General features: G+C 42.5%; 1 protein-coding gene across 3 annotated transcripts in view; it reads right to left on the bottom strand.

Moving 5' to 3' along the window:
- Positions 1-25,323, bottom strand: part of LOC142652779 (uncharacterized) — a 159,986-nt gene that overhangs the window by 10,756 nt on the left and 123,907 nt on the right. For 2 of the 3 annotated variants that reach the window (XM_075828466.1, XM_075828459.1), the window contains exons 10-12: positions 22,846-23,035; positions 17,597-17,724; positions 8,486-8,602 (exon numbers count right to left, since the gene is read on the bottom strand). In XM_075828466.1, the coding sequence (XP_075684581.1) occupies positions 8,486-8,602; positions 17,597-17,724; positions 22,846-23,035 (435 nt within the window). Of the gene's footprint in view, positions 1-7,375; positions 7,475-8,485; positions 8,603-17,596; positions 17,725-22,845; positions 23,036-25,323 lie in introns of all 3 variants that reach the window. The other variant, XR_012847929.1, reaches the window with a different exon arrangement.

The raw sequence follows: 25,323 nt of genomic DNA on the forward strand, positions 1-25,323 counted from the left end.
TGGCCAAACTGAAAGGACTAATCAGTCTCTAGAACAATATTTAAGGTGTTTTATCTCTGACTGTCAATATGATTGGGTCTCATTCATTCCCCTCGCCGAATTTTCCCTTAATAACCGGGTCAGTAACTCATCGAGGGTCTCCCCCTTTTTCTGTAATTTTGGGTTTAATCCACGGTTCCCCTCCGTTTCACCTGGTAGTTCCAACAATCCCGAGGTAGATGTCGTTCATCGGGAACTGTGCACAGTCTGGGCCCAGGTTCAGAAGAACCTAGAGGCGTCCCAGAGCATACAAAAGACTCAGGCAGATAGAAGACGTTCTGCTAACCCCTTGTTTGTGGTCGGGGATCTGGTGTGGCTATCGTCAAAAAATTTGCGCCTTAAAGTCCCGTCCAAGAAGTTTGCTCCCCGGTTTATAGGGCCATACAAGGTCATTGAAGTCCTTAACCCTGTCTCCTTCCGACTGGAGTTGCCCCCGTCTTTTTGAGTACACGACGTGTTTCATGCCTCCCTCCTTAAACGCTGCTCCCAGTCCTTGGCTCCCTCGAGGAAACCTCCGGTCCCTGTTCTCACCCCTGAGGGGGTAGAATTCGAGGTGGCCAAGATTGTGGACAGCAGGATGGTCCAAGGCTCCATCCAGTACCTGGTCCATTGGAGGGGATATGGGCCTGAGGAGAGAACTTGGGTACCCGCCCGGGATGTTCACGCTGGGGTATTGCTCAGGAGGTTCCACCTTCGTTTCCCCAATAGACCAGGTCCACCTAGAAAGGGTCCAGTGGCCCCTCATAAAAGGGGGGGTACTGTAAAGGATCTGCCAGACACAACTTTTGTGTCGACGCCCATAGGTAATCAGTCTGCACCTGCTTTTATGTCTGTGAGACTGACTCCAACTTCCACCACCCAGGATGGCAGGCTTAGGAGTGGGAGAGCCTATCACAGCCTGGCCAGACGGAGCTAGCTCCCGCCCTCTGTCTATTTATACCTGCCTTTCCTGTTCCTCCTTTGCTTGTGATTCTTCTCTGCAGGTTTCCTGGCCCTGCTGCAGCTTCTTGAACTACTGATCCTCTGCTTGTGTTTGACCTTGGCTTTACTGACCACTCTTCTGCTCTGCATTTTTGTACCTCGCTCATCTCCTGGTTTGACTCGGCTCGTTCACTTCGCTTGTTGCTCACGGTGTCCCCTTGGGCAACTTCCCCATTTCCCTGGCTTCTTTGTACCTTTGTCTGTTTGTCTGTCATGCACCTATTGAGTGTAGGGACCGTCGCCCAGTTGTACCCCGTCGACTAGGGCGGGTCGTTGCAAGTAGGCAGGGACAGAGTGGCGGGTAGATTAGGGCTCACTTGTCTGTCTCCCTACCCCGACATTACAGAATGTGTTTGGACCTAACAAAGAAATAAACAATTCTTCGGTAGGAATGATGTGGAGCAGAATAATATGTGTAATCTTTGGTTGATGGAAAAAAGGGTCTCCAAACATCTCTCAAATGTAAGTCAGACAGTTTTCTATTGAGCAGCTTCAAACTCCTAAATGACTGTTGTAAATGTCCATTATAGGAATTTACTAGAGGTTCTAGAGTGAGATGAAGATCACCTCCTATAATACATATGCCTGATTGAAAGGTTTGCAATTGTGTCAGAGTGTCAACTATCCATGGAATCTGTTGTGTATTAGGAGCATATAGGCCAGCTATGGTAACCAGTATGTTCGCAATCATCCCTTTCAAGAATAGGAACCTGCCTTCCGGGTCGCTTAATTGTGAGATTAAAGAAAAAGGGATAGATTTTTTAAATGCAATCGTAACCCCCCTTTTCTTAGAGGACTGATGATGAGAATGATACTATATAGAGAAATATGTACATGGTAAAGTCAGGATTTTACCCCGAGCAAAATGCGTTTCTTGCAAAATCGCTATGTCCGTGTGGTGAGATCTAAGAGTTTGGAAAATTCTAGACCGATTTGTGGGCGAGTTCAATCCCTTTACAGTACAGGAAGCAACATGTACTGCTGACATAATACGATAATAAAGTACTTATAAGGTTAACAGAGAGCGAGTTGACAAGTTGAAACAACTATTAAACAAAAAGAACACGAGTCAAGTATTAAAATGAATTGACTCCAAGTTGGTCATTGGCAAAATAACAAGTGCCCAGATATCGGGCGATATCAGGGGAAAGAAATAACTACATGCACAATATACACAAGTTAATAAGTAAACAGCAAAGATAGTATAGATTGTATGAGTCGATACAAGCACTTTTCTCCCAGGAATCAGCTCTACAGACCTATTTATATAACATAGCTTTGGTTGAAAGAATTAACACAAACAACGTTCAAGTGGTGTTCAAGGACTACTTGCCAATCACTTTTATGAAGAAGGAAGAAAAGCTCTGCAAGTGGTCACTCCATCTGGTTGGTAAGTCTTTGCGTGAGGAGCAATCTTTAGCAGGAATCCATTGCATCGCCTCCGGAAGATCCGGGAGTCTTGCAACATCTGTGATCATTAGCCAGGACAAGGGTTTATTCAGATCAAGTCCCAGATCTTCATATATGGGAATAAGATCCTCGATGAGCCTGAGTGTGCCATTGAGCACAAACAATAAGCCGAAAGGAAAGAGCCAACGATAGGAGATTGCTCTATCCCTAAGAATGTCTGTTACAGGTTTAAGTTGTCTCCGTTTGTTGAGAGTTAACTGGCGAGATATCTTGGAAGATAGAAATCTTATGGCCATTATGAGTCAGATCCTGGAGTTCTCTCGACTTTCTAAGGACAGCATCTCGATGTGTAGAGTTGAGAACTTTGCAAATTATATTGTGAGGCGGTCCTCCATCTTTAGGCTTTGGTTTCAACGCCCTATGGGATCTTTCAATCGCCAGAGATGAGGCTAATTCAGCATTTAATAGCGTTTTCAGAATGGCATATGTAGTATCCATTAGCTCTGTAACCGAGACAGTTTCCGGCACTCCTCTCAAGCAGAGATTATTCCTCCTACTCCTATTGTCCTGATCTTGGACATAAGTAAGAAGGCTATTCAGGTGAGTTTGGCAGGTTTGTAAAGCGTCGGACGTGGCTTTGCCATGATGGAGGAGCGAACTCTGCGTTTCGTCTAGATGCTCGACCATGCCATTGAGTTGTCTCATTTCGTATTTGTTGTCTTTCAATTCTTTCACAACTGATTTAAGAGTAGTTTCAATTATTTTCTGCATAGTTTGCTGTGATAGGTGAATAGACGAGGAGGCTCCCCGCGTGTCTTCCTCACCCGAGCTGTCCCTTGAGGATTCCATATTCTCCAACACCGGAGTCGGAATGGGTGCAGGTTTAGGTGGTACTCTCTTGGTAGATGGGGATCTCTGTTTCAGGAATTTATCCATATCGGATTGCGATTTCCTGTGTTGTTTTGGAGTACTACACCCCTCTTTTTTGCCAATTTTCACCATGTTGGACAATCTACGTATCTCTTGCTGTCATATGAGAGCTCAATCACTGTGACATTGTAAATAGTATTTGCTAGTAAAGCATAATTCCCCTGTATCTTTCCCAAGGGTAGATCAAACACTGGCCATCACAAATATTAACATGAAGTGCCAAGAGAAATTTGGGCCGCAAACCCTAATGGTAGTGCATCCAGCAGCAAATATTAAACTGTATCTTCCCAAGTCAATAGGATGTGCAGGTCAAGTCGTAAAATGCACCACAGATGCAAGTGAGAAAAATTGGAGCAGTGCCCCTTTTCAAAAATACTGATGCTTGTAACGCTGTCAGTCACTATCAGTGTCCGTTGCTCCTGTGACTGATATAGAAAGATGGGGTCGGACAGGCGTCAAAACAGAATGGAGCAGGACATATTCAGCAGATAGGGTATTGTCAGGGCACAACAGATATCCAGCAGGAGCAATGTGAGGACAGTGGGAGTGTGGTGAAGACTGCAAGATACAGTCCTTAGGCGAGTCTAAAATGGAGGCCGTGTCTCTGAATTGTTCTCCAAGGGGAGCCTGTACAGTTCCCAGTGATCCCACTAACCTTGGTGGATACAGTCATCAATCCAGTGCCCTGTGTTATTGCGTGCTCTGCGCTTTTCGGCTCGAGAACAGGACATCCGGTCCAGCGGGAGCGCGGCCTGCGCACTTCTGGTCCAAAATGAGGCCGAGGATCTCCACTAGGCCCAAACTTGAAAGTGGTCCAAACCGGTCAGAACCGGTGTTAAAATGTGCCCCAAAGCAACAGAGATCTGATGGAGGTGATGGCAGGACCACTCCAGTATCCAGGAGACCAGATGAAGGCAGACTGTGGATGATCTGGCAGAGCTCTGCAGGAACACGTCTGCTCTCCACAACGTTCAGGCCACGCCCAAGTTTCATACAATTTTAAAGGATATTGAAACATATATGGTTTAAGGGTTTTCCGGAGAGAGAATATGCTCAGGATAGGCCATCAATATCTGATGAGTGGGGGTACATCTCCCCAGTCGACCAGCTGCTTCCCCTTTATGGCTCATGCTGATCAATATTGTGAAACGCTGGCACAATTGTAGCGGTGGTTCACAGTATTACAGCCTTCTCCCATTCACTTGATAACATCATTCTGCCATTTAGTATTATTGCCTTGTCACATTCACTATCTCTGTCTAGGGTTACTATTAGGTTTGCTATTGTACATTTATCATAGTATACTATCACACTGTATCAGAGCCAGGGAGCAACTGCAACCTCTGCACCCCAAATAGCTATGCCACTGTTTATTGCAAAATATAATTGAAAGTGTCAAAGATATTTTTAAATTTGCTTCATTGTGTGTAAACATAAATTGCTGTCAGGAAGATGGCTTGCAGAGAAGAATGGATATTCTATTTAAAGGGAAACTAAACGTTCAACAAACTTCTGACATGTTATAGTGACAGACGTTTTGATTGGTGGGGGTCCGAGCACGGAGACCCCGACCAATCACTAAAATGAAGCGGCAGAAGCACTCGTGTGAGCGCTGAGCCGCTTAGTTTCTGTTCAATTTTTTCCGGAATGCCGATGTAGCGATGTAGGGGCTCATAGACTTTCTATTGAGTCCGTACACCGCTACATTGATTTCCGGAAAAAGCCAAACAGACACAAAGCAGTTGAGCGCTCACATGAGCACTTCAGCTGCTTCATTCTAGCGATTGGTGGGGGTCTCAGTGCTCGGACCCCCACCAATACAAACTTCTTACATGTCACTATGACATATCAGAAGTTTGTTGAACGTTTAGTTACCCTTTACGTTGTTTTTATTTTTCAAGACTTATGGTATTTGACCCAATGACCTTTGTATTCTGCTACTAGACTACAAAGTCTGACGATTAAAACCCTAATGACATTTGTATTCCGTAAAAATGTAAGGCTAAAGATACATGCTAAGACGAGATTGGACGATTCTGTATTATACCATATGTGGAATGTATATGTGTGAGTATGAGGGTAATGCCTAGTCTCGTATTGTCTTAAATAAAGATTCGTCTGTATGAACACCAACTCTGCGTGTCATGGTCTCTCCAGCCGGCCTCTCTCAAAACTTCCAGAGAGAGAATATTCGTTGATTTGGAACTCATAGACAATTGCAGATAAAAGTCCTATGTTTTTAAAGGGACAAAGTAAATTCTGCAGCAACAAAAGTATATTGTATCACATGCTCAGCGTCTGTCCTGCACGCTTGGCATAAACTATGAGAATCTTCACAGAGCTATGCACGCTGTAACCTGTACACAGTCCTGAAAATCTTGGTAGCAAAATGTCTAGCTCTGTAAAGATTCTCACAGTTTATGCTTAGCATGAAGTATGGACCCTTGACGTTCAGATGCATTTTCTTCAAAACTAAGAAGAATCGAATGACTTTTACTGTACTAAACACTGAACTTCGTTTGTAAAAAAGAACAACGAAAGCGATTTACTAAGCAATATCTGCGCCTTCCTTAAAAGGCTTTGAAAAGTGTCTAGAAAAATGGACGGAGGTTTTTTTGTGTAAAATATTGGTGTCAAGTACGCCAGTCATGAGGTAGGATAAGAAAAAGTGTCTAACATGTCTAGCGAGCTGCATTAAATTTATCATACAGCATGTGCCATTGTGATAAATTTTGCGCAGTTTCGGCCTGTCTGGTCTTCTTTTATCCGGTCTAGGATAGTATTAATAAATCTGCCCTATTGTATTTCATTTACAAATTGTGTTGTGTTAATGGTCTATTCTGGAACTTTCACCGTCTGAAGACCTGTTTGCTCTGGGTAATTATCAGTATGATCATATTTAATCCCAATTGATCGTAAAAAGGTCAAAACATTTTTATTTGCGGCTGCATGTGTAAATGGAAAAATCATTTTTCCAATCTCTGATCATTCGTTGGCGATTTGAAAAATATTTTGCATCAGATGCGTAAATTCAGCTAGTGTTTGACTAACATAAGACAACTTGTAATCTGATATATGCAAGCAATTTGCATAGTATTATTTAGAACAACGAAAGTATCGTAAGTGGTGGATTCCGTTGTACAATGGACACCACCGGCAGCTGAAAAAACGCATTTACGTTAATAGGTTCCGTCAGGTTTCGTTCGGGGTGTCCGTGCTTTTACCGGAAACAATAGCACAGCATGCTGTGCTGTTGTTTCCAGTATTTTCGGTTAGATATGCAACGGAGACCCCTAACCTAGCCTCTAACGCATATGTGAATGTGGCCTTAGCTGTGCAATGGGTTTCGAGAGCTGAACTGGTTGGATGTTAATACCAAAGTAACCGGTTTCCACAGTGTCACAGCCGACAGTAATCACAGAAGACATAATGTAAAACTGCCCTAATTTGAATGTATATAGTACAACATACATATACAATTTAAGAGAGAGACAATAGACATTTATTGCCATAGTAGCTCTTCTTTACAGCCCAGAATCTTAATATTCTGCAATTCAGGATTGAAAATTGAAAAGATTCTGAACAGCAGTCCTTTTCTTATTTCTGTATTTTAAAGGGGTTTTCCCATCAGAGACATTTATGACATAGCCACAAGATATGTCATAAATGTCAGATAGATGCAGGTCCCATAGTAGTTCCGTAAGTCCCATAGTAGTGAATGGCAGTAAGGGAAGCAGCGTAGCATGCGAGTTTACCTGTTTCCGTAACTACCATTCAGTTCTATGGGAATTACGGAAACAGTTTCCGTAATTCATGGTCGAAAATCACACGCTTCAACCACAACACAGAGCAGTAGAACGGGGTTTAAGGGGCCCCGTTCTAGAGATAGGTGCAGGTCCCAGAGGTGGTACCCGCATCTATCTGACATTTATGACATATCTTGTGGATATGTCATAAATGTCTCTGATAGGAAAACCCCTTTAATTAGTCCTCTCTAAGGATATAAAGAGCGCACCCTCATTATGCTGTCCTGTTATCCTAGAATCTAGTGATGTACACGGCGTCAAGTGCTCTTCCTGATTAAGTTCGGCGCTAATGAGAGGCAAACATATTCCTGCCGTTAAAAAAAAAAGAAAACATTTCATTGTCAATGATTTTACTATTCAATATTAGTATGAGTGGTCGCTGATGAGATTTCATACAAGCACATTGATGAACAGCCCAAGCCCTGTTTTTACAGTTTTATAGGTGGACATACGCAGCAGATAGCCCGTGGGCAAGATCAGTAAGAGATTCATATACTCAAAAGGAAGATAAGCTCTCTTGGTGCCCAAACCAGGTTTTTCAGAATGTACCCCACCCCGTCTCGGTCTGTAAACTACAGTGTTTAACTGTTGGATGGACAATCATTCATTAAATTGCCATTGGCACATTGAAGGGAAGTGCTCATCGTACCACAGCACCTACAGCATTATCAGCAGCTTGGTCACCATGTCAATTGGTTGTACAAAGAAATTTAAAGGCAGAGCTTTATCTTTTAATCAATAAATTGCGCCCCCTACTCCAGTGGCGCCCTAGACGGAAACCTACTCAGCCTACCCATCATCCTGGCCCTGGTTCATCACAGAACAACTCTCATGGTTCTCTTCAAAATCCCTCACTCGTGGGCCAATTTCCTTAGTGAACCATGGGGATATTTAGTGCAATCTCTTACAGACAGCTACATGCAGAAGGCAGTAGTAAGCACTGTTATTTTTCTTCTAAGGTGGCAGTGTCCCCTTGCTTACAGGGCAGAGGCTACACACGTGTTACTTCTGCACCTCTGCAGTTTATAAGCTGTCATGTTTTATACAGCTGGCTGCAATATTAATGATGGTACTTTCTTTTCCAAATTTTCTTGACAGCCAGGAATATGATTTTCTAATTCTGAAGATCCCCAGTGATTTAATACAGAAAATCAAAAATAATGATGACTTCAGGCAGAATAAAAAGAGCTATGTATTTGCGGTAGAACTTCTGGACAGAAATGCTACGATTACATTTGATGGATGTTTGAGTCCCTGTATTGCATATAAACCCATTCGCTGACAATGCTAATAAACAGTTAAACGTATAATGAACTCACCCTCTTTTTCCTGTACCCGTTGAGCTGAGATCCAGATATTGGAGCTGTTGGCAGCTTCTTGCTAATGCTTGAATTCCGATATCTGACACTTTTTTACATCCACTTAAATCAAGATACCTAAATACAAAAATGGAAAATGAACAAATGTTGATTCACATACATTTAGAGTGGAAAGTGGGAGCTAGATGAAATCCAGTATTTAGGATAAATGAATGCACCCAGTGTTGGACTGGCCCAACAGAGTACCAGAGGGTCCTCGGGTGGGCCCAAATTCTAAAACTTGAATGGGACCCTACACTAACAAGGTCTCTTTTGTCCAGCAGAAGACAAACCTATTTGAAGCTGTTTTGGACACAATAACTTGCTGCTAAGGACAATTTTTATGGGTTTATTCACAAATCATCTATTAAACGTTATTAATTATATGACCTCTGTGTACACAATGATTTTATATTTCTCTAAAAAGTGTACATGCACATGTTTTGTATACATTGATAGTGGGCCCTCAGAAAAATGTCCTCAAGAGAGCCCAAAGTACCTGAGTCCTATGCTGAGCGTCATTTATAACTGTGTGCTATTGTGCTGATATCACAATATTATGTGTTTAATTCTTGGATGATGTCACAACAGCCTGCGTCTCTTTAATTATAAACTGTGTTGAAATGTGATTATGTTATAATAGTGTTTGTCTTTATTTCTATGTTGTAGTTTATTGTGATAATATCACAATAGTATTGCCTTTATTTTAGTGTGTGTTCTATAATTGCATTTTGACAATAGTGAATGCCTTTATTCCTAGACTGTTGTCGATTGTGATGTCACAATAGTCTGTGTTCATTTATAAGGCTTCGTTCACATCTGCGTTGGGGTCCCGTTCTGACGTTCTGTCTCAGGTCTCCGTCAGAACGGGACCCTGAACAGAGACAAACTGACAGGAACGGAAACCAGAGGTTTCCGTTTCCATCACCATTGATTTCAATGGTGACGAATCCGGCGTCTGTGGTTTCCGTTTGTCTCTGTTGTGCACCGGGCCCGTTGTTTTGCTGGAAGCAATAGTGTGGTCGACTACGCTATTGCTTCCGGCAAAACGACGGGTCTGGGCACAAGAGACACAAACGGAAACCACGGGCACCGGATCCGTCACCATTGAAATCAATGGTGATGGAAAAGAAAGCCTCTGGCTTCCGTCTGTGTCAGTTTGTGTCTGTTCAGGGTCCCGTTCTTACGGTAAGCTCCGATGGAACGTCAGAACGGGACCCCAATGCAGATGTGAACGAGGCCTGTTAGTACGGTTGAAAAAAGACACGTGTCCATCAAGTTCAACCAAGAGATGGGAAAAAGGGAAGGTAGAAACAAAAATTCTACACATTAACATAGGAGCTGATATTTTTTAGTTCTAGGAAATTATCTAAGCCTTTTTTAAAGCCATCTACTGTCCCTGCTGTGACCAGCTCCTGCGGTAGACTTTTCCTAAGGGCATGGCCAGACGTGGCGTATTTCTTCCGCAACTGTCCGTATCAATGCCGCACAGAATCTGCGTTGCAGATTCTGTTGCGGATCTGCCCAAAATGTGCAGTAAATTGATGCGGACTGGCCGTTGCGTATTGAGGTGAAAGTACTTCCCTTCTCTCTATCAGTGCAGGATAGAGAGAAGGGACAGCACTTTCCCTAGTGAAAGTAAAAGAATTTCATACTTACCGGCCGTTGTCTTGGTGACGCGTCCCTCTTTCGGCATCCAGCCCGACCTCCCTAGATGACGCGGCAGTCCATGTGACCGCTGCAGCCTGTGATTGGCTGCAGCCGTCACTTAGACTGAAACGTCATCCTGGGAAGCCAGACTGGAGGAAGAAGCAGGGAGTTCTCGGTAAGTATGAACTTCTATTTTTTTACAGGTTGATGTATATTGTGATCGGTAGTCACTGTCCAGGGTGCTGAAACAGTTACTGCCGATCGCTTAACTCTTTCAGCACCCTGGACAGTGACTATTTACTGACGTCGCCTAGCAACGCTCCCGTAATTACGGGTGCACACACGTAGTCACCCGTAATTACAGGTGCACACACGTAGTCACCCGTAATTACGGGAGCCCCATTGACTTCCTCAGTCTGGCTGTAGACCTAGAAATACATAGGTCCAGCCAGAATGAAGAAATGTCATGTTAAAAAACCAATACGCTCCGCAGCACACATAACATGTACATGACATCTGCGGACTTCATTGCGGAATTTAGAATCTCCATTGAAGTCAATGGAGAACTTCCGCAATGAGTCCGCAACCAGTCCGCCACACGTCCGCAACATCCATTGTATGCTGCGGACACCAAATTCCGCACCGCAGCCTATGCTCCGCAGCTGAATTTTCTGCATCGTCTAAACGAACCCTACTAAAAAGCAGTGGAAGGCAATGGAGAAACGGGTCCGCTGCGGATTAACGCTGCGGAGTGTCCGCAGCGGAATTCCAGAGCAATTCCGCCACGTGGGGCTTTGCCCTTAGGGTATGTGCACACACACTAATTACGTCCGTAATTGACGGACGTATTTCAGCCGCAAGTACCGGACCGAACACAGTGCAGGGAGCCGGGCTCCTAGCATCATACTTATGTACGATGCTAGGAGTTCCTGCCTCTCCGTGGAACTGCTGTCCCGTACTGAAAACATGATTACAGTACGGGACAGTTGTCCTGCAGCGAGGCAGGGACTCCTAGCATCGTACATAAGTATGATGCTAGGAGCCCAGCTCCCTGCACTGTGTTTGGTCCGGGACTTGCGGCCGAAATACGTCCGTCAATTACGGATGTAATTAGTGTGTGTGCACATACCCTTAGATTCACAGCTCTCACAGTAAAGAAGGCTTGTCGCCTCTGCAGGTTGAACCTTTCTTTTTCCAGACGGAGGGAGTGTCCCCTTGTTTTTTGAGGGAGTTTTACATTGAACAGGTTTTCACTATATTTTTTGTATGTGTCATTAATATATTTATATAAGTTAATCATGTCCCCCCTTAGTCGTCTCTTTTCAAGGCTAAATAGGATTATTTTTTTTAATCTTTCCTCATAACTTAGATTCTCCATGCCCCTTATTAGCTTCGTTGCTCTTCTTTGTATTTTTTCCAACTTCAGGGCATCCTTTCTATGAACTGGAGCCCAGAACTGAACTGCATATTCTAGAAGAGTCAGCACTAATCCCAATTAAAAAAAAATGAAAAACCCACTTTTTCCTTATAAAATACGTTAATATTGAAAAAAATAAAATAAAATTACACATAGTTGGTATCGTTGCGTCCGTAACGACCCCACCTATAAAGCTATTACATTATTTAACCCGCACGGTGAACGCCATAAAAAAATTAAATAAAAAACAATGACAGAATTGCTTTTTTGTGAGTTCATCCTGCCTTCAAAAAATTTGATAAAAAGTGATCAAAAAGTCTAATGTACTTCAAAATGGTACCAATAAAAAACTAGAAGTCGTCCCGCAGGAAACAAGCCCTCATACAGCTGTATCTGCGCAAAAATAAAAAAAATATGGCTCTTAAAATATGGTGACACCAAAACAAATAATTTTGGGAAAAAAGTGTTTTTACTGTGTAAAAGTAGTAAAACATACAAAATCTATATAAATTTTGTATCGTGACAATCGTAATGATCCACTGAATAAGGTTATTATGTTATTTATACCACATAGTAAACGTCGTAAATCTATGATGCAAAAAAGCGTGGCGAAATGTATGGTTTTTTTTCCCATACCCCCGCAAAAAAGTTAATAAAAGTTATTGAATAAATAATATGTACCCCAAAATGGTGCTATTAAAAAATACAACTAGTCCCGCAAAAAAAATGGCCTTAAACAGCTATGTCGGCGCAAAAATAAAAAACGTATAGACGGCAACCCTTTTTAATCTTTGCTATGAACCCCCTATCATCTATATATGATCCTGAAAGTAAGCCAGAATCTATATTTAGAGGTAAATGGATCAGTTACAAATTACATATCCATTGCATATTGTCTGCCTGCTGTCAACCAACAAACCAGACATACAGTAACCTGGTATTGTGGGTATGCCAAGAGATGCACCCTAGGGCTTAGCTAATTGGTAATAAAATGAACCAGGAATAGGAAAGTTATTGAGCAGTAGTTACAACGAATATAGACTTTTCTGAATTAGGGCTCGTCCACACGCTGCGGATTTGCCGCGTTTTTTCCGGCCAGAATTTCGGACGGGTAAAACGCAGAAGAATACAGTAGCAGCATAGTGAATGAGATTTAACAAATCTCATCCACATGCTGCGTAAAAATTCAGAGCAGAAATTGACTGCAGCATTTTACGGACCGCAGCATTTCAATTACTGACTGCAGTTTGATTCTTCACTGTGTCATTTAAAAAAAATTCCCTCGAAGGGCATGGCCAGATGTGGCGGAATTGCTGTGGAATTCCGCTGCGGACAATCTGCAGTGGAATTCTCCTGCGGCCGTTTTTTACATTTGTTTCAATACATTTTTAGGTAAGCTAGTTCAGACGTTGCGGAAAACTACGCTGCGGACCATATGCTGCGGTGCAGAATTATCCCTTCGCAGCATGCACTGTCTGTTGCGGAGAAGAAGCGGAATTTCACTGCGGATTTCAGCCTTTGCAATGCAAAAACTGAAATCTGTGGCACGCCCGCTGTCTTTTCTGCAATGTCTGAATTACCTGTCAAATATGCAAATGTTGGTGGAGATTCGTGGTGTAATTGCAACAAATCTGCACCAACATTTGCAGCAGAAAAACGCAGCCACGTCTGGCCGTGCCCTAAGGGCTTGTTCACACACAACGGAATTGCTGCAGAAAATTTCTGCAGCAATTCTGTTGAAAAACGCAGACATTCCGCTGCGGCAAAAATGCACAATTTCCTGCAGTTTTTGCGGCAGAAAATGCTGCTTATTTTGCTGCGCTTTTCCCAATGTTAGGAGATGGAGACATGTCCTCTGAAAAACGCAACAATTCCGGCGACTTTCTGCAGCAGGAATTGACCTGCTGCGGTCCGAAAAATACACATCGCAGGTCAATTTCTGCTCGGAATTTTTACGCAGCATGTGGATGAGATTTGTTAAATCTCATCCCCTTTGCTGCTACTGTATTCTGCTCTGTTTTTTCTGTCCAAAACTCCGGCCGGAAAAAACGTGGCAATTCCGCAGCGTGTGGACAAGCCCAAGGGTCTAAGAGTACTTTATCTCCAAGACAAAGGTCAGCCATAAACACTTATCATTTGCGAGGGTGTTATGTATCTGTGCATGTTGACCCTAAGGGCCCTTTTACATCGGACAATTATCGGGCAAATGAGCATACACAAAACGCTCATTCCTGATAATTTGCCTGTGTAAACCGGGCAACGATCAGCCGATGAACGAGCAAACGTTCGTTCATCGGCTGATTGTATAGCTTACGCAGCCTAAAATATTATCGTTGTCGGCAGGGAATGCACTGCCGACATGATAGATATGTACAGTGAAGGAAATAAGTATTTGATCCCTTGCTGATTTTGTAAGTTTGCCCACTGTCAAAGTCATGAACAGTCTAGAATTTTTAGGCTAGGTTAATTTTACCAGTGAGAGATAGATTATATTTTTTTAAAAAAACAGAAAATCACATAGTCAAAATTATATATATTTATTTGCATTGTGCACAGAGAAATAAGTATTTGATCCCCTACCAACCATTAAGAGTTTAGCCTCCTCCAGACCAGTTACACGCTCCAAATCAACTTGGTGCCTGCATTAAAGACAGCTGTCTTAAATGGTCACCTGTATAAAAGACTCCTGTCCACAGACTCAATTAATCAGTCTGACTCTAACCTCTACAACATGGGCAAGACCAAAGAGCTTTCTAAGGATGTCAGGCACAAGATCATAGACCTGCACAAGTCTGGAATGGGCTACAAAACCATAAGTAAGACGCTGGGTGAGAAGGAGACAACTGTTGGTGCAATAGTAAGAAAATGGAAGACATACAAAATGACTGTCAATCGACATCGATCTGGGGCTTCATGCAAAATCTCACCTCGTGGGGTATCCTCGATCCTGAGGAAGGTGAGAGCTCAGCCGAAAACTACACGGGGGGAACTTGTTAATGATCTCAAGGCAGCTGGGACCACAGTCACCAAGAAAACCATTGGTAACACATTACGCCGTAATGGATTAAAATCCTGCAGTGCCCGCAAGGTCCCCCTGCTCAAGAAGGCACATGTACAGGCCAGTCTGAAGTTTGCAAATGAACATCTGGATGATTCTGAGAGTGATTGGGAGAAGGTGCTGTGGTCAGACGAGACTAAAATTTAGCTCTTTAGCATTAACTCAACTCGCCGTGTTTGGAGGAAGAGAAATGCTGCCTATGACCCAAAGAACACTGTCCCCACTGTCAAGCATGGAGGTGGAAACATTATGTTTTGGGGGTGTTTCTCTGCTAAGGGCACAGGACTACTTCACCGCATCAATGGGAGAATGGATGGAGCCATGTACCGTTAAATCCTGAGTGACAACCTCCTTCCCTCCACCAGGACATTAAAAATGGCTCGTGGCTGGGTCTTCCAGCACGACAATGACCCGAAACATACAGCCAAGGCAACAAAGGAGTGGCTCAAAAAGAAGCACATTAAGGTCATGGAGTGGCCTAGCCAGTCTCCATACCTTAATCCCATCGAGAACTTATGGAAGGAGCTGAAGATCTGAGTTGCCAAGCGACAGCCTCTAAATCTTAAGGATTTACAGATGATCTGCAAAGAGGAGTGGGCCAAAATTCCATGTAACATGTGTGCAAACCTCATCATCAACTACAAAAAAAGTCTGACTGCTGTGCTTGCCAACAAGGGTTTTGCCACCAAGTATTAAGTCTTGTTTGCCAAAGGGATCAAATACTTATTCCTCTGTGCACAATGCAAATAAATATATATAATTTTGACTATGTGATTTTCTGCTTTTTTTTTTTATATAATCTATCTCTCACTGGTAAAATTAACCTAGCCTAAAAATTCTAGACTGTTCATGTCTTTGACAGTGGGCAAACTTACAAAATCAGCAAGAGATCAAATACTTATTTACTTCACTGTATGGGGACGAGCGATCCTAGTAACGAGCGCTCGACCCCATACATTACTGATAATAGCTTGTGAAAGGAGCAAACGAGCGCCGATCAGCGAGCTGTCTGATTGATCAGCGCTCGTTTACACGGCCCTCATCAGAGGATTATTTTTACTTGCACTGTTATATAGTTTGCACCAATTTTCCTTGATGCATTTCACCTCACAGAAAAAAAAATGTCAGTGCACTTATTTAAACACAAATACTATACATTGTGCTTCCGTTGGAAAAAGGAATGACAATTAACGACTATTGTTAGATGAGGTTATGGCAATATGATCAAATGATTATCAGTTAAATACTTATTGTAAATCACAGATATTTGCAATTGTATTTGATCCTATAAGGTATAAATGTTTCACTGCTCCTAAATATTCCAGTGGTCCTATTTTATGTATTGTTTATTATACAAAATCTGAGAGTTATTCTATACCACCTACAATAACACCAATTATTTATATTATTAGACTAGCATTAACATTAAAGGGATTGTATAGTTTTAACACCCTTTTCATATTATGTCCTCTAAGGCTTTGTTTTCATCTGTGTCGGAGGCTCCATTAGGAGCCTCCATCACAGATCCGGAAGGGTTTACCGGAGACAATAGCGTGGCATGCTGCGCTATTGTGTCCAGTAAAATCACGGACACCCCGACGGAAAGCCGACAGAATCTATTAAAGTCAATGGGTTCTGTCGACAACTGGTGGGTTCTGTTGTGCAACAGGACCATTGGTTCCATTATTCCCTTGTTCTGCTCCTCTGATGGAGCAGAACAACGGAACAGCACGATGCAGGTGTGAACCCAGCCTAAGGCGGGATTCACACGAACGGGTCGTTCCCGAGCCCGAGTGCCGGCCGGTAAAATCGGCCATTCTGCCCGGCCGGTTTGCATAAAGTTTTGCATCCGTGCCGGGCCGGGCAGATCCGGACAGTGACATCAGCGGCAACTCCTGAAGTGGAATCCCCATGTGTTCGGGGATTCCGCTTCAGGAGTTTCCCCTGATGTCACTGCCCAGATATGGACAGAGACATCAAGCGCTCTGTCCAGGAGCGGAATCCCCGAAAACATGGGGATTCCGCTCCTTCAAGGAGCTAAAGTGCGGCTAGCACATAGCAGAGCGGGGAGATACCTCCCCGCTCTGCTATAGTGGAGTCGCTACAGTAGTAGCAGCCGCAGCAGCAGCAGCTGCAGCTGCTAGCGGCGCCATCGAAGGTGTCGCCGGGCCAGGGTGATTTTAACAAGCAGGGGAAGGGAGCCAGCGCAGCGCTCCCTCCACCTGCTGTACACCCCGGCCCTGCCACACAGTGTGCAGCGATGCCATTCGTCAGAATGGCATCAACTCCTCCTCCTCACATGCACTCTGCGCTGTGAGGAGGAGGAGATAGAGCGCAAGCGCCGGGAAAAGCGGCCATCACTCGGAACACATTCCGGTGATGGCCGTGTAATACCCGGCCCCATAGACTTCTATGGGAGCCGGGCGGCCGGGTACCCGGGCGAAGATAGAGCATGTCCTATTTTTTGACGGCCGGATTTCCCGGCCGTCAAAAAATCGGTCGTGTGAATAGCCCCATTAGGGGTCTATTATTCCTAATGCAGCCGGGTGCCGGCCGATTTATGAACGGCCGGCACCCGGCCGGGAAACCCTGCCGTGTGAATGAGGCCTAAGAAGAAGAAGCTTATCACAGTGATCACACTGAAACCAACCATAATGTAAATTATTATAATATAAAGTATTGTAGGTTGTTGTCTTCTAGTTCACCTCATTAAATTCCAAGCAGGAGTCTCCTTCCACACTACTAAAGTCTTCTAGCAAGGTTCTTAAACACTATACAAGCAATTCAAAAAAGCAGATATGTCATGTGCATATACTATGTCTTCCTAGTAGTAAACATTATCTGGAACAAACATTCTGTTGACATAGATCCAGTTATCTTCTCAGTAAAATAATAAGACCTAAACGAAATATTTATCATGCATAGTAAATAAATACATTGTTCTTACTTAATTGTAGTGCGGTAAGTGCTAATTTCCACTAGACTGACATCTGTCACTTGTAAGCAGGAACTAAGAGACAGATTCTTCAGATTCGAGCATTGTTTTACAATATGGTGTACGGCACGATCCCTTACCTACAAAGCAAATCAGAGTAAGGGGAAGGTGATCAATATTTTAAAGCAAATATTTTATTGACTTACATGGATCAGTAATTTAACTAAAGGGTCTGTGGATCAGAAATAACATTCCATTTAACAATAAATTCCTACAACCCCACACATGGCAATGTTATTTTTTTTCATTGGTAATATAATAAAATCAATCCCATGTTGGTAATCTGACATTTCCCAATGGAGCCGTGAGTAGTAATTGTATATTTGTCAGTCAGCCTACCACTACTAGCTTTAGTAATGCCTCGTGGCTTGGAGATTCAGTGGTGAAAGTATTCACAGTTCTGAGACTGATGTTGAGGAAACACAAGGGGGAATTTATTACATTTTCTACGTCAATTTAGTAGTGTGGAGCCGTTTAAGCTAGAGCCTATTAGAAGGGGCATGGCCACCCACGCTCCAACACATTTACTATCATTTAGACCAGAAACTAGCATAACTTATAGCATAAATATACGCAATATCCTAGCTGGCGTAGATTTCACTATGCGGCACACAGACAGCCAGAGATACTCTTCATTTATCTAAAAGGCGTGCGCCTCTTACTAAATTAGGCACATCTTTTCTCCATATTCAGACTGCCATATGAAGCGCAAGTCCTAATAAATTCCTCCTAGGGGAATTTACCACAATGGATAATAATTAAAATGAGCAAAAGCAAACTAGAAATACAAAATGACCTCTAATGACATTAAAACCATAAAATGCATGTTCCTCACGTAGTGTCCCAATAAGATGTAAATAAAAATACAGTGAATGTTCCAAGTACATAAATACATAATTGAATCCATTTCTCAAAATATGAGCCTACTTCATAATATTTGGCAGATGTGCTTTTACATAGAAACATTATAAATGTCCACTATTAAACCCAATCAGAACTAAACGTATCTTCAGACACCAAATGTCATTGAAGGGGCAACCTGTCATGTTGAACCTGCTGCTCTATGTGCATGTGGAGGAGGAGCAGTGCAGACTGATATATCGTTCTATATAGACTTTAATAATAAAAATCCATGCTCCTTCCTGGTTTGTGACTCCAATGGGGGGGGGGGGGTCTCACTCAATGATTGACAGCCTTCCCTGTATAAGCATACAGACATAGCTGTCCATCGCTAAGTAAGACCACCCACTGAACTCGAAATCCCATAAAGAGCAGATAATAAATCAATAAATTCCAAGATCTACTGAATCTTTTCCTACAAAACTATGTATCAGTCTGATCTGCTTTATGACATACTGACTGCAGATAGGATGGGGCAAAAAAGAAACAAGGTCTTCATACCCTGAATGGATCACTTTGTGAGTAAATGTTGATAATAAAGTAAATTCTTGCGTGCAATGCCAGTCTGCTGCATCTAAAGCTAACACGATATTGTCTTGTATTAGGAAAGGCATGGCTTCTAGAAAATAAAGTATTTTTTACCCCTTTATAAAGCACTGGTGCGGCTGGATCTTAAATATCTAAATTTTGGGGACCAGTCCATAAAAAAAGATATCAGAGAGCTGCAGAGAGTTCAAAGAAGGGCAACCAAATTACTGTAATACGAGGTATAAATGATCAGAGTTGTCAAAATTAAATTTATTTGCCCTAGAGAAGAGAATGCTGAAGGGAGATATATCTTTATACAAATATGTAAATGGACCCCATAAAAACCAATATAATAAGTTATTCTTTTTGCAGACCCCATAGAGAACAGGGGGTCACTACTCGCAGTTAAATCAAGTGTAATTTTATCACAAAGTTCTAAAAAAAAATGCTTTAGGGCATGGCCAGACGTGGCGTATTTCTGCCGACACTGTCCGTATCAATGCCGCACATAATCTGCGTTGCAGATTCTGTTGCGGCTTTGCCTAAAATGTGCAGGAAATTGATACGGATTAGCCGTTGCGTATTCAGGTGAAGAGTACTTCCCTTCTCTCTATCAGTGCAGGATAAAGAGAAGGGGCAGCCCTTTCCCTAGTAAAAGTAAAAGAAATTCTTACTTACCCGGCTGTTGTCTTGGTGACGCGTCCCTTTTTCGACATCCAGCCCGACCTCCCTGGATGACGCGGCAGTCCATGTGACCACTGCAGCCTGTGATTGGCCTGTGATTGGCTGCAGCCGTCACATAGACTGAAACGTCATCCCGGGAGGCCGGACTGGAGGAAGAAGCAGGGATTTCTGGGTAAGTATGAACTTCTATTTTTTTTACACGTTGATCTATATTGTGATCGGTAGTCACTGTCCAGGGTGCTGAAACAGTTACTGCCGATCGTTTAACTCTTTTAGCACCCTGGACAGTGACTATCTCCTGACGTCACCTAGCAACGCTCCCGTAATTACGGGTGCACACACGTAGTCACCCGTAATTACGGGAGCCCCATAGACTTCTATGGGCCTGCCCGTGCCATAATAACGGCCCGTGATTACGGGCGTTTTTATGTTCGTGTGCATGGGGCCTCAGTCTGGCTATAGACCTAGAAACACATAGGTCCAGCCAGAATGAAGAAATATGATGTTCGTAAAACCAATACGCAACGCAACACACATAACATCTGCGGATTTCATTGCAGAATTTAGAATCTCCATTGAAGTCAATGGAGAAATTCGGCAATGAGTCCGCAATAAGTCCGCTACACGTCCGCAACAGCCAGTGTATGCTGCGGACACTAAATTCCGCACCGCAGTCTATGGTCCGCAGCGGAGTATTAATGTAGAATGTTTATCCAGGGATATGTCCGAGGGAATTTTTTCCACTTTATGGCAAATTTGCTTGCCTCTAGATCAACTAGGGTTTAAGTATAAAAGGTTGAATTTGATGGACAGATCTTTTTTTCAACCCGCTAACTATGAAATGAATGTGATAAGATTGCTTTAAATTCATACTTCAGATGGTCGTTAAAAATGGCATAAGATTACAACCGGAGATGGCAGTAGAACCAACAGTGGCCTCTAGTCTCGTGACTACTTCTAAGCACTTCAATATCCAAGTTGACTGCTACCTAATAATGTGTGCAGTTCCTGACCAATATAAGGGCTTGTCCACACACAACGGAATTGTTGCAGAAAATTTCTGCAGCAATTCCGTTGCAAGTCAGAGACTTTCCGCTGCAGCAAAAACACACCATTTCCTGCAGTTTTTACAGCAGAAAATAGTGCGTAAATTGCTGCGTTTTTCACAATGTTAGGAGATGGAGACATCTCCTATGAAAATACAGCAGTTCTGCACACTTTCCGCAACTGGAATTGACATGCTGCGGTCCGAAAAATACGCACCGTAGGTCAATTTCTGCTTGTAATTTTTACGCAGTATGTGGATGAGATTTGTTAAATCTCATCCACTATGCTGCTACTGTATTCTGTTGCAATTTTTCTGTCCGAAAATCCGGCTGAAAAAAAAACGCGGCAATTCCGCAGCGTGTGGACGAGCCCTAACACCGGCCTCTTACATACTATGTTTTTTTCTAGGAATGTATCCATGAAGTAGCCCAATCTTTTCTATGTGTTTTGTGAAATGTGTTTTTATGCAATACATCAAGGATATACAGTATTTTATTTAGTGCATGCAATAGCTTAGGACTTTATACCACATATACGGGTTTTATAAAGGAAGTCAATAGTGTAATCTATGCAAGCCTATGCCATACTTACCATATTTTTGCCATTTATTTTTTTTTTTAAGATATCTAAAACCCAAATTGTGATCACTTATCCATTAATTATTGATGAAAACGAAAAATGGTATACTTTTTTTTTAGTATCAAACTATGCCAATTTAGCCCATATGTTTGCAACGTATAATTTTCTAGACACATTTCTGGCGTGCTTCTGAACACTTTGGCAACCTACAGTATATGTTTTTCACATAATAAAATGTATAGTTTGCCAAACATGTTGTTACAGAGGCCTCACTAAAGCATCACCTAGAATGCAGTAATCTGATCAATCTTACAACCGCTAGTAAGGCAGGCAGTCAGTATAGATTATTTACACTAGCAATAGATGTAGTTCTAGCTATAGAAATAGTCGCATGTTATCCATCAATCAATCCATCAAGAAGTTTGAAGCTAAAATGAACCATTGTACTGAGTAACATTTTACTATTTTATTAGTGAAAGGGGGAAGGGAGGAAGGATTGGGAAAAGCTGGTATAACATTAAAGTCTGATTTGATACTACCTGGCATTTTGATTACTTATTGAAATTCACTCTAATGTAATCCGCCAGTGTATATTATAGTGCCCTTACTGACAGCACTCAAATGAAAATTTGCTGTCTGAATACCTGAGTCCATAACTCAGACCTGTTTATTCTACTATCCCTCTTTATTTCCACTTGGCAAGCTTTTAATAAAAGTTTCCAAACATCGTTAAAATATAACATCCAATAATCAAGTGGGATTTGCCAATTTATATATGTAGGGTGTTCTAAAGGGACCGTTCACCCTATCCCTGCATGGTAAACTATACCCACCACCGCCGGTTTGCTATCAGATCTATCGATCCAATACACCTTGCCCTCATGTTCCCCTTTCCATTTAAAGATACTCAAACTGGTGTTTCTAATACAGGTTAGTCTATTAATTGGGGATATCCAACCTATTGATTCCGAAGGGTAAAAAATATTACCCAAACTCTGTCTATATTTTATTTTATGTACTCTGTAATATCTTAGATATACATAATAAAAGTAAATTTTTTGTGTTATACCAGCTTTTCCCAATCCTTCCTCCCTTCCCCCTTTCACTTCATATTATTCTATCGGTGGTGTACACCTGGTATAACAGCTTATACTCATAATAATTCAAGTATTACGATTACATTTACTATTTTATTAGCCAACGGACAGTATCACTTCAACTATGAACTTTGAAATTTACACAAATAACAAACCAACGTCTCACTAACGCATCCATAGTAAGGAACGAAATACAAAATTGGGACATTAGCAGTAAGAGCATGAGAGCTCCATGGCTATAACAGAGGCCCTCTGTAAATATGGCCTTCTAAATTGATTATCATCACCTAAGATGCAGCTCTCTGAATATTACCTGTGCAAATATGGAAATAAACAAACACTTCATGGAATGAAAGAAAATCTTACCGCGTTAAGGCCTGTCAAATTCAGTGTGGTAATTTTGTGTAAATTAGAAGCTATTTTTGTCAGGCACACATCAGTTGCTTTTGGAATTCTACCAATATTCAGGTTCTCTAGATGTACACATTCAGTAGCCACAGAAATCAAGCATTTTGCTGTGAGGGAATGGCAGCCAAATATTTCTAATTTAATAAGACTGCAAAATACAAAACATGTATTAATACTCAGCTACAAAATGTTTCAGGAATGTCAGAGTGCTCTGTAAAAAATTTCGTTTTTCACGTCTTTTTGATTTTGATTATAGCTGATCTGCACGTTATTCACATGGTCGCAGGCTGCAATTAAAATTTCACTGTTTATGAATACATTAGTTACATAGTTACATACAGTAGTTAATAAGGTTGAAAAAAACACAGGTCCATCAAGTCCAACCTATAATCCTACCGTGTTGATCCAGAGGAAGGCCCATTAGGTGGCAAGCAGAATAAATCCCTGGTTCAACATCCCATCTCCAGAATCTAGTACTCATACGTTGTCATATTATATTTTTCAAGAAATACATCAAGGTCCTTCTTGAACTTGCTACATGAATCAAACTTCACAACATCCTGTGGCGGGGTTCCACAGTCTCACCGCTCTTACAGTCAGTGGCGTAGCTATAGGGGTCACAAATGTCGCAGTTGCGACTGGGCCCCTAAGCCTCGGGGGCCCTCATGGGGGGCATTATACTGTATGTAGCAGCTATGGAGAGCATTATACTGTATGGGATAGCTATGGGGGGGGAGCTTTATACTGTATGGGGGCAATATACTGTGTGTAGCAGCTATGGAGGGCATTATACTGTATGGGGCAGTTAAGGTAGGCATTATACTGTATGGGACAGCTATGGGGGGGCACTATACTGTATGGGGTCATTATACTATGTGTAGCAGCTATGGAGGGCATTATACTGTATGGGGCAGTTAAGGTGGGCATTATACTGTATGGGGCTACACTCGGGATAACATACAGACCCGTGAACAGTAGTAAGTCACATATGCAGTTGAAGTAAGTATCAAGGTTTATTGTAGATGACAAGGCTACGCGTTTCAATGCCTCACCGGCCTTGTCATCTACAATAAAGCTTGATACTTACTTCAACTGCATATGTGACTTACTACTGTTCACGGGTCTGTATGTTATCCAGAGTGTAGCAGTGCCCCTTGAAGACTCCCTTTTCTCCTGTACCTATAGCATCAATATTTGCGGTCTCCTGAAGGATTACCGGCATCGAGTCTCGGCAGCAGCACACACACGATTCAGAGCTTGTTATCATCCTTTACCAGGTTAGTAGTATTTTTATCCATCTTTACTACAATTTACCTGGGTAACCTGCACTATGTGGCGCCGTGGTTTTTATTCCATTCCCTATGATGATGATGAAACATTCTTTCTTTTAGATGTAAAGGATACCCCCTTCTCATCGCTTCTATATTATTTTCTTTTTAGCGCTTGTATACTACTACTACATTTGAATCTATATTAAGCCTCAACCAGTATAGTGCAAGCAACTACTGTTACTTTGACCGCAGCGAATATAGACAGAGAGAAAAAGCTACTGTATTTAGGGACCAGTGACCACCCTAGTATATGTTCCATGGTTGAATTCTGCGCCTGATAGGTCATAGAACACAATGTGTTGTGTAAGGGTATGTTCACACGCTGAGCCAAAAACGTCTGAAAATACAGAGCTGTTTTCAAGGGAAAACAGCACCTGATTTTCAGACGTTTTTTGAGCAACTCACGTTTTTCGCGCCGTTTTTTCGGCCGTTTTTGGAGCTGTTTTCAATAGAGTCTATGAGAAAACAGCTCCAAAAACGTCCCAAGAAGTGTCCTGCACTTCTTTTGACTAGGCTGTAATTTTACGCGTCGTCTTTTGACAGCTGTAAAACGACGACGCGTAAATTACAGGTCGTCGGCACAGTACGTCGGCAAACCCATTCAAATGAATGGGCAGATGTTTGCCGACGTATTGGAGCCGTATTTTCAGACGTAAATCGAGGCATAATACGCCTCGTTTACGTCTGAAAATAGGTCGTGTGAACCCAGCCTGAGGGTATGTTCACACGAGGGCGTCCGTAACGGCTGAAATTACGGGGATGTTTCAGCCTGAAAACATCCCCGTAATTTCAGCCGTAACGGCATGTGCAGGCGCTTGAACGCCGCGTCCAATACGGGCGTATTTGGCGCTGCTATTCATTGGAGTCAATGAATAACGGCTCCAATTACGGCCAAAGAAGTGACAAGTCACTTCTTTGACGCGGGCGTCTATTTACGCGCCGTCTTTTGACAGGGGCGCGTAAATTACGTCTCGTGTGAACAGACAAACGTCTGCCCATTGCTTTCAATGAGCAGATGTTTCTCATCGCTATTGAGGCGCTATTTTCAGACGTAATTCGGGGCAAAAACGCCCGAATTACGTCCGTAAATAGGCCGTGTGAACAT

Source organism: Rhinoderma darwinii, chromosome 1 (genome assembly GCF_050947455.1).
Source record: "Rhinoderma darwinii isolate aRhiDar2 chromosome 1, aRhiDar2.hap1, whole genome shotgun sequence".
NCBI classification, from domain to species: domain Eukaryota; kingdom Metazoa; phylum Chordata; class Amphibia; order Anura; family Rhinodermatidae; genus Rhinoderma; species Rhinoderma darwinii.